The 18216-nt window shown below is 41.4% G+C and overlaps 1 protein-coding gene across 4 annotated transcripts in view; it reads left to right on the top strand.

Annotated features, from left to right (window-relative positions):
* pak5 (p21 protein (Cdc42/Rac)-activated kinase 5) overlaps positions 1-18216 on the top strand; it is a 69349-nt gene that overhangs the window by 48098 nt on the left and 3035 nt on the right. For all 4 annotated transcript variants that reach the window (XM_044170241.1, XM_044170239.1, XM_044170240.1 and 1 more), the window contains 8 exons: positions 5554-6393; positions 10805-11014; positions 11543-11684; positions 11785-11939; positions 13205-13338; positions 17063-17189; positions 17698-17823; positions 17970-18104. In XM_044170241.1, the coding sequence (XP_044026176.1) occupies positions 5554-6393; positions 10805-11014; positions 11543-11684; positions 11785-11939; positions 13205-13338; positions 17063-17189; positions 17698-17823; positions 17970-18104 (1869 nt within the window). The remainder of the gene's footprint in view (positions 1-5553; positions 6394-10804; positions 11015-11542; positions 11685-11784; positions 11940-13204; positions 13339-17062; positions 17190-17697; positions 17824-17969; positions 18105-18216) is intronic.

The raw sequence follows: 18216 nt of genomic DNA, 5'->3' as shown, positions 1-18216 counted from the left end.
TTGTACTTGCTACATAGTGAAGACTGAAACACATTTTTTACCTACAGAGTGAGGACATTTTTGGGAAGTGAGGACATTTTGCCCGGTCCTCACAACTTCAAAGGACTGTTTGAAGGTTAAGACTGTTTAAAGGGTTAGTTTAGAATTATGTTAAGGTTAGGGTTAGGCATTTAGTTGTGATGGTTACGGTTAGGGTAAGGGGCTAGGGATTGCATTATGTCAATGACTGTTCTCACAAAGATAGAAGTACAAGGATGTGTGTGTGTGTGTGTGTATAAATACACACGCGTGCTTGTTCTCTGCAGTGGGAGTCGTGACAGAGAGATTCACAGAGTAGAGATGGTGCCGGCGATTTAATACAAAATTAGGGAGAGAGAGGAGAACAGTGCGATGTGGATGGACGAAGAGAAATATTTTCTGTCGTACTAAGACATGTACAATAGACAGCATGTCAGCAGCAAACATGTCCCAGTCAAAAAGCACCACTTCTATGTGGTTGTATTCTGGCAGGACTGAGAGCTGAGAGTGGGTGTGTAGAGTAGGCGATGTTCTGCAGTGTGTGTGTGTGTGTGTTTGGCCAGCTGTGTGGAGGTGAGAAAGGAGCCCGGGTTTGAATGTCTCTCTCTAGCTCTCTTTTTTCATTCACTGTTATCCCCATATTAAAACGACACCGCGCCGACAACATGTCTTACAAACTAGTTCTGAAGGAGCATAACAAAACCCTGGTGTCAATTAAAACATGTAAATCAGCAAAATTCACCAGACAAATGTGAATACTTCTGCTTTAAAGTATGGATAAAAGTCTGGAAAAAGCAGCTTCAGGACTAAAATCAAATGAAACAGCAGTGCAGAGGAGCCATGCAGCAGAGAAGGAGCAGAGCGACTCCTCCTCCTCCGGCCCCTCAATTGTCCCTTGACCCTGCTGGCCAGTGAAGCGCAGCCTCCAAACCAGGGTTCTAGCAAGGAGTCACAGGAAGGGCAAGCTCATTAATTATTTCTCCCTCTCTTCCTCCCTCCATCCTCCCATCACATCCTCCCTTCATTACCAGCAAGGTTAATCCCCCCTTATCTCCCAATGAGCCTCATTTTTCATGGCTACGACACTTCCTCCCTCCCTTCCCTCGTCACCCCTTCTCCATCCTTTTCTCTCTATGATTCCTCTTTCTCTTCCTTCACAGCTGCTTTTCAGAGTTTCTGCTTTTCCATTGCTAGTTTTGCATCATCCTACCTAGTTTGTTTTCCATCACTCCTCCCACCCATACTCTTTATTTCCTTTGCTCTTCTCCCATCTGTCATCTTCCCATTTTCCTCTCCTCTCTCCTGTGCTTACTTTGAACAGGCCGCAGTGAGTGGAGAGAGTAGATCTATTACAGCTTATCACTAAAGGACAGGCCAACGCCGCACACCAGTGAAATATGGCTGCTGTCACAGCCGCCGCCGAACACGATCCGTGCACACAACTCGCAGAGCTGTACGAACAGGGGGACGAGGGGAGAGGAGGAGGGGGAGGGGGGCACGGAAGCCAGTATCAGCCCCCTAATTCAAATTAATGGAAAGATTTTCAGGCTTGATGCCAACCATTTGACAGTGATTTGGCACACAATTAACCTTGTCTCCCTCTCCCCTCTGCACTCTCATCACCTCCTCGGTTTCATTTGCTGCCTTGTTTTCTCCGACTCTCTCTATCCCCTGTACCTGTCACGCTCCTTGACACAGTCTTATTGATTATGAACCAAATGGGGATGATGATGTTTTATTAGATAACTGACACTCCCCACTGTTGTCAATTGAATTAGCTCTGAATCACCAACATCCATGTAGCGTGACATGATGTGACTTGGCTTCATTTTAGGTTTCACACAAAGCACACCATTCATAAATTCATAGCATAGTTTAGAAGGAGTGTGAGAATAATTCTCATGTCAATACCAGCAGCAATAATTATTTGTAGCAGTTTTATTGCATCGGTTAACAACATTAATGTGACATGAGCATTATTTTTAATGAAAATGCAGCTTAACGCCATGAAGAGCAGACCAGTGGGAGTTTTTTCATGAGTGTATGACTTGTGATTTATTTATGTCAGCCCAAGCCTACTCTATGATAGATTTCCGCTCACCAACCTGTTTAAAAGGCCATCCATCCTGCAGCCTCTGCCTCTCAGCTAGACTTTACTCACTGCTTTTATAGGCCATTTCACCTTGGGTTCCAGGTCACGGCACCAAACAGCCTATAGCTCTCAAACAAAGGAGAGCAACTGGAGTGTTAAAGAGGTAAAGGGGAGGTGTAGCAAGTAACAAAATAGAAGGGAGAGATGATGTGTGAAAGAACCAGCCTTAGTAATAGTAAAGGCACTATTTTAGTCTGAAACAACTGCATTCAGCTCTTTAGAAAAAGAAATAAAAAAGAAAACCAGTAGGTACTAGTCAGAAATAAAGTAAGTTCTGTAAGAAATTGAAAGTTTAAATAGGTAGAAAAAGGTTAGTTACCATAGCAACCCGATGATTTAATTAATTGTATTTATTTAGTATTATTGTATGGCTAGTTTTCAGTATTCTTTTCGAACAAGTGTGCACAGATTCACAGAGCCATAAGCCGCATTGTGTCATCTTGTTTAAACTGTAATTACGAGCAGCCGAGTGGTAAAAACCGTTCATGTCAGCCTCCGACTTGTAATTCAGTCGGAGATATCTGAAATTTCTGACACTGATGATATCTCCCATTTGGTGAAAAGAACTACAGCCATGTCAACAAACTGTTGGCAGAATGGCTGCAAATGCACCACCGCTAACCATTAAAATAAAATCCAATATTAACACTAATACAATCGATTCAGCTAATTTTATAGGAGCTATATACTGTTTGTTTGTATCTGCTTCACTTGGTAACGAACTGCCGCACAGCTATGCTTTAAGCTAAATTCTACAGTGACAATGCTGACATGCTGATTTTTAGCAGGTAATATTTTTACCAGGTTCAGGCTGTTAGCATTTCCTAATTAGCACTAAACACAAAGTACAGTCGAGGCTGATGAGAATATGTCATTAGTTTAGCAGGTATTTGGTCCAAAACCAAAGTATTGGGCAAATTGATGATGGCACTCTATGGAAAGTAAGGGAATCACCAAAGTCATTAGAATTTATCTTCTCAGGACCTTGAATATATGTAACAAATTTAACAGAAATCCATCCAATAGTTCAATAGTTCATCCAATACCACAAATGTCAACCTCATGGTGGCGCTAGAAGGAAAGTCAGAGGATCACCAAAGACATTGGGATTCATTCTCTGGGGACCATGAATGTCAAAATAAAATTTTATGGTAATCCATCCAATGTTTATTGAGATATTTTAGTCTTGGCTAAAGTGGTGGACTGACAGACAGAGATTGCCATCCCTAGAGCCACGCCGCTAGCATGGCTAAAAATGTGGAACAATTAGGCAGCAAAGGAGATTTGAACTGAAGAGCTCATCTATGACAATCTCATAGATAAATAATATGAGTGGAAGGGAGTGTGTTTGCAGTGACAGTTTGCAGGTAGCTAAGTGAAGGAGTCTAGATGTATCCCTGTGTCAGCACAATGTTGCTGAGAGTTGATGATTATACCAGCTTTTCTGAGACTTGGCCTCAGCACATGTGACATGGACAAACTACAGTGGAGACAGGTATGACAGTTATGTGACAGACAGCGAGGCACGAGCGCTGTCAAAGGGTGTCAAAGAACTTGCTGATGTGACATTGTGGGGTCTAAGAGTTCAGCAAACACCTTCAGAGGTGGAAAAGACTAACAAGTATACATGCGAATAATACAATGGGTTTACTATTAAAGCCTTCTCAAAATTAACATATTTTTTATCTCTAAAGTGAAAATAGAAAAGAATCATCATCTGTGGTTAGTTTAAGGTTTTATTAACTTTAGTGACATAGTTTCAATCCTCAGAGCTAATTCAGACTGACTTTGAAACAATCAGCAAACACACAGCTCTAAAGTAAAGCTTTAGTATCAGTATTTGTTCGTTTATTGAATCTGTTGTTGACTGATCCTACTGTATCTGAAGTGCCTCTCATCGTGATGTGTGTGTGCAGTACACTTCTAGCAATGGCTGCCCCAATGGGAATTAAACAGCTGTCCCTGTGGAACAGGCATGCTGGGTTACAGTTAGCTAATTTAGCTAAAGCCACATGAGTTAGCATTGACAGGTGGGCGGGTCATTTTTGTGGATAGGGAGCTGAGAACTCACTGAGACCATAAAAACATCAAGGTGCAAAAAGACTAAATGCCTAAAGTATGATGGGCACTTTCATGAAGTACACCAAGGATATTAATCCAGGTAAAAGTAAGGAGAGGAATGGAAAGTAGTGATGAAAAAGCACATAAGGATTTATACAACTGAGATTGTGAATTGTGCAAAATATAACAAATAAAAAGATGTTGACAGGATGGATTTGATACTTGAGGTACTTTGAGGCTGTAATGCAAGGAAAACACCACTGAAACACAGTCAGATATACAAACAAAATATTGCAGTTTTGTTTGATCATCACAAAAAGCTCTTAGATAGATTATGTAAGAGTTTGAAATTCAAATAATAATCCCTACAGCTCGGCCTCCTCTCAGCACTCAGCAGTCACGCAACATGTTTCCATTGTTCCAATGCAGGGTTTCCTGTAATGTCCAAGTGGTAGAGAGACAGGTAGATAAAAGCTGTGTGTCTGGCGTTTGCCATCACTCACTTTATGGAGATGGTGATCCTCACAGTCCACACCACAAAAACAGCATACGTGCACACACATCATGCACGCGCACAAAGTGTGGTTCAGTGAGTACTGCTGTAGCACCAGTTCCCCATGACTCACGACACATCCGTGTAAAGGGCTTAACACAAGGTAGGAGGGGATAAGCAGCACCCCTGATGTTTAAGCTGCCTTTGCTTTGAAGCAGATGTGAGCATGTGTGTTCAGTCTCTCTCTCCCTCTCTCTTCTCCTCACTCTCTCCACGTTTGTGTGTGTAAGCGCATGCTGGCGTGCTCATGTACCTCACGAGTCCTAAACCAAACATCACGACTATTAATGTATCCTGATCAGCCCACTGAAAATGACGCTAATCTGTTGCAAGGGAAATGGGGCAGGAATTAGCTTCTTCAATCCACCACTGGTTTCCTTTTAGCATCTGAGGTATCGTGCCATTTATCTCCATGCATTTTCTAGCTGCATCCCAACTCACAACAACTAGTGGTTGTGTAGACTGATGCCTGCCATTTTTTCAGATGACCAATACCGGCATTCATTTATTGCAAGTGATGATTAATTTCATACTTGTCACAAAGCCCTGATACACATGAATTGAAATTCCAGCCTGAAAATTGACGTGTTTTAGTTAACTGAAGTTGATTAAACAGGAATTTCAATTCATGTCATTCAGTTTTCAGCCAGGAATGATTAAACTGAAATTGAATGCACTGCAACCCAAAGTATCAGGGCTACCTCCATCAAACTCTCAGGCAGCAGACTCTCTTTTATGTTAAGTGTAAATGTGTTTGTTCTTCTCGTAGACAATTGTTCGAGGGAACCGGCCACCCAAAGATGCGTCCATCAACGGCCTGCTGGAGGAGTTTGACAACATCTCAGTAACGCGCTCCAACTCCTTGCGTAAAGAGAGCCCACCAGGCCCCCACCAGGCTGGAAGCAGCTCCAAACCCTCCGGCAGTGGTCATCCCAACGCACCAGAAGAGAATGGATTCAATCATTACTACTCCCGCTACTCCTGTGACCTAGACACCTCCAGCAGGGACTTCTCTCTTGATCCCAGCAGGCCAGGGTTCTCGATAGATGGGGACTGGGCAGTTGGGAGGCACTATCGATTCACCAAGCAGAATGGTCACTCACACCCCATCCGCAGCCCCTTCTACCCGGACGCCATGCCCCAAAAATCAGACTATGGCAAGCTTCCCCCGGACTACCACGCCTACCTGGAGAGCAAAGGGCGCTCAGCCGATGAGGTGGCCTCCACGGTGGGGAGTGGGGTGGGTTCCAGCGGCTACTATCGAGCGTCTGTGGGTGGCTCGTCCAGTCAGGACTACCGGGACACTTCAGTAGGCACGCCATCTCGTGCCTCGCTACACAGCGAGCAGATCACCTACCCAGACAGTGAGTGGAGCTACGGCGGCCTGCGGGACGAATACGAAAAGCGACCCAAGAGTTCCTATGTGACGCAGACCAGCCCCACGCCGGCTATAAGGCAGCGATCTCGGTCAGGCTCTGGGCTGCAGGAGCCAAATGTTCCCTATGCAGCCAGCGGGGCTTTCAAGAATCCTCCACAGGCCCACCCATACAGCTCCTACACCTACCCTCGCCTCTCGGAGAGTCTCGCTAACTCACAGACCATAGCCAAGGTAACTACACCAAACATAACAACTATGCATTCTAGTAATAATTTCAAATTAAAATCTATTCATCTATGAAAACAATTGTGACAGGGACTTTGTGTTTACTCGTTTGTATATTGTATAAGCTACCAAATGGCTACAGTGGCTGTCCAGGAAACATGCACTCCACACGCCCCTGACAAGCCTGTAGAAACATTTCAGAGAAAATTACACAGATGTATCTCAACATTTAGTCCCACCTCCCATCCATCTGCAGTCTTTTCTCTCTCTCTCTCTCTCCCTCTATGTTTCTAGTTCGCTCTCATTCTTGCTCTATACAGTTTTTGGTTACATTTTACTTAGATAGTCCGCCTACGGATAGTTTATAGAGTATTTGTAACATTTCAAGTTGTTCATGAATTGTCACATATACTTAATTAAACTATAATTGATAATCTGTTAAACATTTACAGACAAAGCGAAACAGTTGAAATGTTACAAATACTCCTATATAACCTATCTGTAGGCGGACTACCCAAGTAAAGTGTTACCCAGTTTTCTTCTGGCCTTCCTGTCAGATAGATGGTGTCAGCTGTTAACTAATCTGCTCTTCCCTGAAGGAGGCAGGCGCTGCCACAAACTGAATTAGCCCTCTTCAGTAGCCACTGTCTCTGCACACAGATCAATTAATGCTCATGCTGACCATCAACCAGGAACCTCTGAATTACAGAAAGAGACGCAGAGACTAGACAAAGAGAGGCACAAAGGAATGTAGAGAATAAAGAAAGAAGTGAAAGGCAGTGACATGGCAGGAAGAAAGTGAAAAAGAAAAAGACAAAACCAGAGCAAAACTGTGTAATGATCTGCACCGTTTTGATATTAATTGTGTGGTTTTACTATGATCAAATTATATGAATCTAAAAGTACAAAAACAAGAGCATTTAAAAAATGGCAATATATATATACAGTATATACTATGATTATAACAACAGCAGACAATTTATAATTGCAGTTATTTATGATATTAGCTTGGTGGGTCAAAAAGAACAAAGATCGTTGCTGTTACTCAATGGCAATTAAATATCTAACAGGCAAGCTTTAGGTCAGGTGAAATTGACCTATGATGATAATCACCTGCTTAGAAGTGGTATGTTATGTATGCAAATGATGCCGAGAGGCTACTTACAGTGTTCTGTGGGTAGAACAAAGCTAGATACGATGGCAGATATGAATCTAAAACCACCTAACCAAAGATGTCACCAAAAAACAAGCAGATATCACAGAACCTCAAGGTGATGAAAGTGATGTGCAGATTTTCGAAATTAAATTATACTCAAATACCTATAAATTATACTCAAATAATATTGGCATGAGGAAAAAAATGTGCGGTAAATATAAAATTACAGATTTGATTGTTGGTAAAATGTCATGTTTCATACTCCAAGACTGAGATACCCAAGAGATTCTTCCACACAGAGACTCCACAGACAAGAGCAAATGAACCTTCCATGCATTAGTGGCTATGTAATGTAACCGTATGTTTCCGGTATAAGTTACTTGTTGTGATTATTTTAGGTCAATATTATTATACAGAACTGCATTTGCTACAGTAGAAGATATTAGAACAGGTTATACAGTAGTGGGGGGCAAATATTCTGCTAGTCAATGCAACAGCAGGGGTAAGTCACAGAAAGAGTGGTCATTTCTTTATATATATTCTTTATATCATTCTCCAAAGCTTTCAGTGCCCCATTAGGCCCATTATACAGGTGGGTGTACCGCTATCACAGCTCTCCACCATCCCTCCTTCACACACACAGTGAGTCCAGCAGCTGAGAGGAAAACTGGGTTTGCTGATGTAGATCCCAGGGTGCCTTGATGAAAAACCATTTAACCTGCATGCTTCAGTAAATAGCCACTCGTAGAAAAAACAGCCACGGAGAATGCAAGAGTAGCAGGATTGGAAGTGATGCAGGACAAGGTCATTTTTCTTACATATTGTTTATTATTACCACTTGCTGAGTTGTTGTGCTTGAGGAGGCACATTTGCTTTCCTGAAAATGTAAAGTATGTGTAGGGAATGTAAGACTTAACAGGATGCAGTTTAGTCCAGAGCTTGTATATTGATCCAAAAAGCTAAAAATGCTAAAAGATATGAACTTCATCAGACTATATTTGGTGTATTGTTAATATTTGATTTGATGTTCTATGTATTGTTTTCTTACATCAAATTAAATATAGTGAAGAGCTGGCTAAGGAATCAATGCACCCTAATTTGTCTTGTGATGTTTGGAGATTTTGCAGCAGTGGTAAGAAAAAAAAAAACAAGGATTCATCTGGCAGCTTAAGAATCACTATTCTTCTCGGCTCATGGACCTTGTAACAAACCCACCCCTCTCTCTGCTCTCTCATTCTCTACCCTTTCTTCTCTTTCCCTCATTCGGCCCACTCACACCACTGAAGTAAATCCTTCTTTTTCCCTGCTGTTGTTGGGAGCCGGTGGGGATGTAACAGTAGACAGCACGGAGACTTGGCCACACACAGACTCACAGACACACAATGATACAAGCGCACACACTCCCTCTCTGCTCTCCTCTCTCTCTCTCTCTCTCTCTCTCTCTCTCTCTCTCTCTCTCTCTTTCTGTTTTGTAGGGAATGCGAGCTCAGTGCCGCAGCTCTCAGTGACAAATTGATGTTGCGGCACTTTCCCTTTCTGCAGCCTTAGCATAAAACTGGCCGAACGATGTTCCACCGCGGAATTCAATTTCACAGTTGAGTTAGGTTGTTGATTACCCTGCCAAACTCAGATTAATGCACGTCTAACCAACATGGATCAGGAGACCCTTGGCTGACAGCCAGCCAGCGGCCGGCCAACGATAGGGGGGGCGTGAGACTGGGCCATCCCAGCAGCAGCCGCCACCATCAAAGCCCCCCCACACACACACACCTGCCTGAGAGTCACTGATTAAAAGACTTCTCACCATGTAATTATACACCATCCCAACACATCAGCTCCTTCTCCTGCCCTGTCTATGTGTGTGTGTGTGTGTGTGTGTGTGTGTGTATGTACGTGTAAAGAGAAAGAGTGATAGGCAAAGAGAGATAAACAAATAAAAGGAAAGAGAAAGAGATAGACAGTTTTTTATTATTACATTTATGAGAAAATGTATGAGCATTTTTGGGAGGTGTGGCAAAGGTAATTTAATTTAATCTCCGCAGCGTGGAGGCAGCTTGATCCAACCAATCCAGGCACATTTTATTTTTTACATTACTTTTCTTGGGCCATCTATTGTACTGTACATTAGACATGCCAATGAGGATTGAATACCACCAGCATTTTCCACCTATTTCCTATTTTTAATTAGCTGTGATCATTTTCACCACCGTTAGAAATAATAAATAGTAGTAAAACTTTATTTATAGAGCACTTATCAAAACAAAATACAAAGTGCTTCACAACAAGAGAAATAAAATACCACAGTGAATGATCAAATACAAATAAATAAAATACACAAAAGCAATAAAATAAACAGCCAGTTCAGGTAAAATAAGGATATGTTTTCAGATAAAAAATGTGTTTTGAGAAGAGACTTAAATGAAGACACTGACTCAGACAACCTAATTTCTTCGGGCAAGTTGTTCCAGAACCTCGGGGCCCTGATAGAAAAAGCTCTGTCCCCCTTAGTTTTCATCCTGGACTCAGGAACAGACAGAAGACCCCTGCCCGAAGATCTCAAACTACGTGAAGGTTCATAAGGGATTACAAGGTCTAAAATATAGTCTGGAGCCAGGCCATGAAGAGCCTTAAAAGTAATCAATTATAAACTGACATAGTATGATATAGTACATATATGGTGACTATAACATACTGAGTTATGAAATTCTTCTCAAGGTTTATGTGTATGTGTGCGCATGCACTTGTGTGTGTACGCCAGGCCTATGATGAGTCAGACCGGTTCAGGTGAGTCATACAACTGAGCTTTTAATAGGTCTCTCTGAGTTAAACTCTAGTATTTATGCTCCCGCCCTGCTTTAAAGGAGACTCAGGGGTTTCTAGGATCAGGAAGAGGTGTGTCCCATATTCGCATGCTCCCTGGGCTCCTGGTTGATGAATGGAGTAGTTGAGAGGCATTGTGGGGTGTTAATGATAAATATGGTCCCTGTGCTGTGAACTAAATGTCCTCTGTTAGGTCTGTCGAGGGCTAATGTACCTGCAGACATACCTGGAAGTAGAGCTGGCATTTTACTGTGGACAGAGTGTGTGCTCATGCTTATACATTGATGCATCCAACACAGTTACATCCTTCAGTAACTTATGAACACTATGCCAATGCATACAGTATACACAAGTCTCAGAGTGTGTGTAACTGGACAGTGTTGTTTCTTTAAATTGTGATCCACCAATCAAATAACCCTGTCCTTGTGCTCTCCTCTCCAGGGTGACTACGAGCGTCCGCTACGTGACGGCAGTCCCCAGGTTACGGGTGGTGACACCTACCCCCGAGGGCCGCTTAAGCAACCTCAGAGCCACACCAAGCCGCCTGGCTACCCCCCAGCACACCTGCCCTACCCTCCTGTCTTTCACCATTACAAACCTTCACCCTACCACCATCCCCCCTCCCAGCCCAGCCCACCGTATACCCCTCAGGTACAGTATGTTCTCTGTGTTCACTCATACAATTGATGACAAACATACGAGAGATGCTCCAGTCAGGCTTTTTAGGGCCGATACAGATCAAATTTTAATCAATTTGAATCGGAGAAGTCCATATTAAACTGGCTGTCTCCTGTTTGTAAAGCAGAAAGATCCTGCATAAGACATTTAAAATATTGTCACTGTCCAGTGAAAACCATGTATCTCCAAATTTGGTGTCAAACAATATAAGGTATTCCTGAATGGTTTGAGAAATTTTTTTATTCTGCTTCTTAAGCCAAATAAACCACATAAAAAACCCACTGAATTGTCTGAAAAATTAAATGTAACAAAACTGAAAACAGGCCTGAAAAGCATATGTTTTGGAGAAGCATGGTTTTCACAGCACATCGCCGATTGTGTTATAGATTAGGATAGGAATAATGCATTTTATGTTGTTTTGGAAGTCACTGTAGTTTAGTGAAAAATAGCCTCTCTCTGTTCCTCTGTCACTCTGTATGCCTGTGTGTGTTTTAAACACAGGGGGCCTACTCACAGCCTTCATCACCCTACATCCCCCCGGGGGCCTACCCGCCTCCTTCCTGGGGGTCCAGCTCCGACACTCAACCCTCTAGAGTCTCTCATGAGCAGTTCAGAGCTGCACTCCAGTTGGTGGTCAACCCAGGTGAGAAATGGACAATAGAAAGTGACACTGAAATGCCTTACATAAACTGTTTTTTTCTGGTGTTGCATCAAAATTTAGCTATGTTTGTGCTTGCCTACAGGCGACCCTCGGGAATACCTGGACAGCTTTATCAAAATCGGTGAGGGCTCCACGGGTATCGTGTGCATCGCCAGCGAGAAACACAGCGGCAAGCAGGTGGCTGTGAAGAAGATGGACCTCAGGAAACAGCAGAGGAGAGAGCTGCTCTTTAATGAGGTGTGAAAGACTGACAGAGATGGGGCGTAACTGCAGTACACTTATCTCAAGCATGTTCACACCTACAGCAGTACATTTCAACACTGACTAACATCCCTGGGTGTTATTAGTTTATAACACATTTACCAGTTCTGGTTTTGTATGTTTTACATGCGAGAATTAGTAGAGTATTTACTCATTTGGAGGCTGGATGATGGATGTTGTACTGCTATTTTAGGTCAGTTTGACCCACATAAATAAATAGCCTGACGCCCACTCCCCACATGTGAGATCCGAGCTGACATTTGTCACCGATTGTTGATAGAGCAAACAAACAGCAGCAGAGATGAAACTGGTTTAAAAAGCTGAGCATCATTAAACATGGCTCATTTTGTGCCAAATGGATAAAAATAAATCACACCATCTCACAGCAAAACAGTAGCTTGCTTAATAACTGAAAAACAAGTTCAGTTTGCCTCTGTTTCCCTAACATATATCCATGGCAATCACCACTGCACATTTTTACATCCGCAATTGTCTTTATTTATTAAAAATGTAAGTAGTGTTCACACTGAAAACCCTTAGCAAGAAATGTATTCATAGCTGTTTCTATTCTCGGTATGCTATTGAAAAATGAGCTCTGTGTCATTTGCACTTGCTCTGAAATAAATCATTTTTGCAGACAAACTTCATGATTGCTTGTTTAGCAGAATAATGTGAACTGATTAAAGGGCGAACCCTGGATTTCCCTTTATCAAGCAATATTGCACTGATTCTATTTTGGGTGTGTGTGTGTGTGTGTGTGTGTGTGTGTGTGTGTGTGTGTGTGAGCACATGTGTAAAGGGAACACAGATGTGAAGCAGTGGGTGTTCAGTTGGGAACTAATTTGCTTTGTGTAATCCTATTAATTTTTGAATGTAACCCTTTTATAGTTAAGCCTCCAGAACATGTTCACATTAGACAAAGGAAAGTTAAATTAATAAATGAAATTACATTAACAAATATTATTATTTAAATAGTAGATTATTTAATTTTAACATATGTAACATGCATCCATACATTTGTGTTTTGATGCACAGTATTTAATTTAGCACTCGATAATAATAATTGTGTTACATGAATACATGTATGTATACAATGTTTTTCATATCAGCATATATAATGTATAGGCCAAGTTTTGTGATAGCTCTTTATCATGTGACATTCCAATAAAACACATCATGTCAATAGACAATGAATAAGTAAATATATAAACAAGTCATTTCCTCCCCTCTCTGTGTTTTAGGTGGTTATCATGAGGGACTACCATCACGAGAACGTGGTTGACATGTACAACAGCTATCTGGTGGGAGACGAGCTGTGGGTTGTCATGGAGTTTCTCGAGGGCGGGGCACTCACTGACATTGTGACTCACACCAGGTAACCTCTCTTGAATATAGATATGCTGTATAAGATCCTGAAGTGTACCAAAAACAGCAGTGTAAAATACCACAGCAGCCCTGAAGTGGATGTGGAAATAGTCATAGAGTAACAATAAAAGAAGTAAAAGACTTACAAGACGGCTATCAAAATGCATTTTTAAATGAGGACTAGACCTACAAGCAGGTATATCAGGGTCCACGCACCCCGACACAATTCACAACCAATCAAATTTAATTTTAAATAATGAGAATGATTTTGTTTACTTACTCTCCTCAAGTAGGAACAACCTACTTGAAACAACCAAAAGAATAGTACTATATCTGAGGATCTCACAGTGCATATTGTCACATACTGTATGGCTTTAAAAGTTCAACTGGGAGCAAAAACCCTCCCTGCTTTAAATGCAAGTAGTAAGATCCTTAAATCGCTTCTGAAGTGACTCAATCAGTTAAGGGATGCCAGAGTAAGAGTACCAGTACCAGTTAAAGGAAAATGCTTATTTGCTTGGTTCCCAAAATGTAGTTGGGAAGATCGATACCACTCTTATATCTGTTCGTTGAATATGAAGCTACAGGCAGGTTATTTTATCTTAGCATAAAGACTTGAAACAGGGAAACAGCAAGCCTGGCTCTGTAACAAAGGTAATAAAATCCACCTACCAACACCTCTAAAACTCAAAAACAGAAGTGTAAAAATGAGTTGTAAAAGAGAGAGACAGTTTTTTATTATTACATGTAAAAAGTTGTCGTTTTTCATGAGGTTGCCAGGCAAGCAGCGGAGACTACACTTCATTTTTTGTACAGAGTAAACAAACATGATGTAACGTGTTAATTAGTGAGTTTTAGATGTGCTGGTAGGTCTTTATGCTAAGCTAAAATAACCATCTCCTGGCTGTAGCTTCATATTTAACAGACAAACACGAGAGTGGTATCGATCTTCTCATCTAACTCTCGGCAAGAAAACGAATATGTACGTTTTCCAAAATGACAAACTATTCCTTTAAAACCCTAACAGCTGTGTTTTAGACAGACAGATTGTATGCAGGATGATTGAAAAAAGCTTGATAAGATAAATAAAATTAAAAGAAACTGATATAATATATTTCTGATGCCAAGAAATAACGCCACATGCTTTGTGTGTGTCATTTGTGTGTGTGTGTGTTAGTGTCAGTTGTGTTGAATGATGAAACAGACAGAGGAAGCAACCATATGGGAGAAGGCTCATGTGCTCCATTTTTATTTGAAATGACTGAATACATGTGATGTCCTGGTGATGGTAGTGACATCAAATGGGGTTTAATTGGTAGCTTGTTAAAAATCACAAGGTCATTTAATTTGCTCTGCACATCAGATACTTCACAAAGATGGATGATTTCACAAGACAACCAGGAGAAACAAGCAGATGGGCTGTAATCCAGTCCTGCATTTGATAGTTTTAGGATTATTGTTCTCCAACTTTTCCTAATTGCTTCTCTGTTGTTGAGTCGTGTTTCTAAGCTGCCACCTCATTGTTTTAAGCTTACTTTGTGCTTGGTGTTTAATTACAGTCATTTGCGTGGAGTGTCAGCATTAGCGCTGTGCGGTGTCGGATGCTAATAACACGCTTTGGTGAGGCTGAGTACCGCTGCTACCGTGAAGTATTTTGAACAGTCTCCCACACAGATGTTTGCCTGTTTGTGTGTTCAGTGTGTGTGTGTGTGTGTGTGTGTGAGAGAGAGAGAGAGAGAGAGAGAGAGAGAGTTTCAGTATGCACGAGTGCTTATAGAAGTACTAATGGAAATCTCAGTAAAGAGGATATTATTGCGCACACATGTTCTCTCCTTAACTCCCCTTCTCTCTTTTTCATGAGTTTGTTGAATTTTAAGTGGAAGTAAATGTTTGTTTTTGTGGATTTTTTCAATATTCTAATTGATATTCTTGGAAAAAAACATGTTTGTGAAATGGAAATTAGTAGCTAGATGTCATTAAAATCTAATTATTAAATTTAGTTTGGTTAGTAACTATACAAATTGACCACTTGATTAAATTATTAGGCATTATATATAATCCCATAATATCCATGGTAATTATATAAGTAATATGGCAGTGTGATTTCATCTTGGTAATTTCAGCCGTATTTGTCCAGGTGAACGCAGATGTGCTATTTCTGTTACACCTTTTGTTGTGGAAATAACTGCTGCCTGCCTTGCGTGGTGCAAGCCTCATCAGGTCGCTTGCTTGTTGGCAGCAAACACACACACCTAACACACAGATGTAGTGTAAGAGTAAGAGGTGAATTGTTTTTGCGTACACGTCTCCATCCCATTCACTTTGAGCCAGCCAGTTGTTTTCCTATTAACAGAAGGCTCATTTATCTCTTGTGATTGTAAATGCATACATGTGTGACAATAAAATCTGCTGTAATCTGCAGTGTGAGGTGTGTATATATATATAGATAGATATATATAAGATATGTGTGTGTGTGTGTGTGTGTGTGTGTGTGTAGGTGGCTTGGGGGTTTCTCATAATGCAAGTTTGTAAATGACTACTCCAGCAGTGGGATCTTTTAGACTGAGTGATAAGATTATGAGAGAGGTGGTGTGTTTTTGTGTGTGTGTTGAGAGAGTTAAAGAGAGCATGTGAGCGTGTGTACTTTATATGCCTGAATACTACATACATGTATGTTTCCTTGGACTATGCCTGCAAATGAGCGTGTCTCTATTTCTGCACATGTACTGTATGTGATGGCAGCTCAGACGCACACACACTCATAAACACACGGCATGGCCTGGCCAGCTGGGTCTAGATGTGAATGTTCAGTGGAGCTGTGAGTTTCTGTGTGAGCTCAGTCAGACGCACTGCATCGCCCCATCTCTCCATATGGGACCCTCCTGCCCGCTCTGCACAGCACAGCTACAGCCGCTGCAGGCTACAGGGGGTATATTTTCAAACCGGATTTCTGCTCCATTGTAGTTGTGTTGAACTGCAGTCTTTTTAGAATGACATCAAAGTCTGAAGCCAGACTCGTCTGTGCTGTAGCCTAATAAACAGTAGTAATTTCTACCACCAAGAAAGTTTATTATTATTTGAAATATTAAAATATACCTTCTTTAGGGATTGGTTGTATATTTGTTTTGTTGTAGTTTCTTTACAAATGGTTGCAAATTTAGAAATACAAATCGATTTAATAAAGACATTCACATTTTTCTTTACTTTTAAAAAAAATAATCTGGTCTTCTGCCCTCACAGCCACCTGTCTTACCTTTCCCTTTCCCACAATGCACCACGGAGAAAGAAAGTACAGAAAAAAATACAGAAAGCACATGGATTAAAAAGAAACCACAAACAGTGTACAGTAAATTAATAAATGTAAAAAAAGAAAGAAATTGAACTACATACTGTAAGATGCTATGAAAATAAATATAATTTGATAAATACACATACATACATACATACAGAAGAATAAGTGTTTTTAATTAGGATGGCATGAAATGGGCTAATACAGTTACCATGAAGGTAAAGTTACTTAGAACAATCAGCTAGTATGTTTAGCCTAGTACTTGAAAATTCAAGAGCCACTGTATCAAAAGCTGTTTGACAAACATTTAAACAAGGACTATCATTTTATAAATAGTTTAAGTAATTTTTTCGTTCTTATTACATTTCAACCTGTCCAATACGGTCCTACATGCTCTTCTACTTTCATAGTCATTGCTGACGTGTGTGTGTGTGTGTCTTCACAGGATGAATGAGGAGCAGATTGCTACAGTGTGTTTGTCGGTGCTGAGGGCTCTGTCCTACCTGCACACACAGGGCGTCATCCACCGTGACATTAAGAGCGACTCCATTCTCCTGACCAGTGATGGCAGGGTAAGTGCACATGATGAGTGTGTGTCTCTGTGCATGTGTGTTTGGATATATTATTCATTCACACTCCTCCCTTTGGGATGTTATTAAACCCAAAGATTCCCGTTTAAACTGGGATCTTACTAATACCCCAGGTATTAATAACCAATGCTACTACCCTTGTTCCTGTCACTGGTGAGTTCAATATATCACACACACACACTCACTGACCTTCTCCATGGGTGCAACTCCTGCCACTTGTCAACAGCCTGTGCCAGAAACTCATCATCAATTACCATTCGTGCTCCAGTAATTAAATCCTGCCTAATGCCTCCTAACGAGCTGATAAGACATGATTAATTGAAGGATAATTAACCGCTAATACGGGAGATTAGTTTCTTCTGTGAAAGCTCTTCATCACAATGGGTCAGTGCACTTCTTGACATCAAACACAGAGGTTCTGAACTAATGCAAGCTCTACTGTATGTCACACACAGTAGTAAGAAAGCATAGTGTTTGCGTGTGTTTGCAGATCAAGCTATCAGACTTCGGCTTTTGCGCCCAAGTTTCCAAAGAGGTGCCTAAGAGGAAGTCCCTCGTGGGCACGCCCTACTGGATGGCACCAGAGGTCATCTCTAGACTACCTTATGGGACTGAGGTGAGGGCGGCACACACATGGATGAACGTTGCGCTGCACCAAGTGCCAGAGAGACTTCCCAGTATACTTCATGTTTGTATGCTCTATGTTTTACTGTTCTGACTTCAGCTCCAGTAGACAGAATGAATGTTTTCGCGTGTCCCCAGGTGGATATCTGGTCTTTAGGCATCATGGTGATCGAGATGGTGGACGGAGAGCCCCCTTACTTCAATGAACCCCCTCTGCAGGCCATGAGGAGGATACGAGACAACCTGCCTCCGCGGCTAAAAGAGTCGCACAAGGTAAGAAAGACTCCTAAAAATCTATGATTAAAAAAATAAATCTTTGTCCATAGCTATGATTTAAGTGTGAATGCATTAAAGTAATACATGCAGTCAGTTTGTATGATTGCTC

The sequence above is a fragment of the Siniperca chuatsi genome, linkage group LG16 (genome assembly GCF_020085105.1).
Source record: "Siniperca chuatsi isolate FFG_IHB_CAS linkage group LG16, ASM2008510v1, whole genome shotgun sequence".
Lineage (NCBI taxonomy): Eukaryota > Metazoa > Chordata > Actinopteri > Centrarchiformes > Sinipercidae > Siniperca > Siniperca chuatsi.
Note: the sequence above shows the minus strand (reverse complement) of the source record. Positions and strands in the feature narration are given on the sequence as shown.